Source organism: Corvus brachyrhynchos, unplaced genomic scaffold, assembly GCF_000691975.1.
Source record: "Corvus brachyrhynchos isolate BGI_N302 unplaced genomic scaffold, ASM69197v1 scaffold47, whole genome shotgun sequence".
Lineage (NCBI taxonomy): Eukaryota > Metazoa > Chordata > Aves > Passeriformes > Corvidae > Corvus > Corvus brachyrhynchos.
In genome coordinates, this window is record NW_008239292.1 from 1,587,406 (window position 1) to 1,587,684 (window position 279).

At 72.0% G+C, this 279-nt stretch overlaps 1 protein-coding gene across 1 annotated transcript in view; it reads right to left on the bottom strand.

The window, feature by feature from the left end:
- The window catches only part of TBKBP1 (TBK1 binding protein 1), an 8,923-nt gene that overhangs the window by 5,963 nt on the left and 2,681 nt on the right, over nt 1-279 (bottom strand). The window contains exon 4 of the mRNA XM_017740514.1: nt 99-209. Within this exon, the coding sequence (XP_017596003.1) occupies nt 99-209 (111 nt within the window). The remainder of the gene's footprint in view (nt 1-98; nt 210-279) is intronic.

A 279-nucleotide genomic window follows, 5' to 3' on the forward strand; every position in this document is an offset into this window, starting at 1 on the left:
GTCTAGTCCTCCCCCCCAGCCGGTCCCGTGTGTCCCCACCCCGTCCTGCCAGCGCGGGGCTCCCCCAGCCCTCGCCCCAGTCCCCTCCCAGCACTTACTGGTCGTCGCCCACCTTCTTCACCCTGCCCATGTCCCGCTCCGACTGCTCCTGGGGACAGCAGACACCCTGTGAGCACCCGGACCCCCACCCACCGAGGGTAGCGGGGGTCCTGTGGGGTCAGACCCTGCCCCATCACCCGCTCCCCGACACCCAAACCCCACCCACCCGGGACTGGGGGC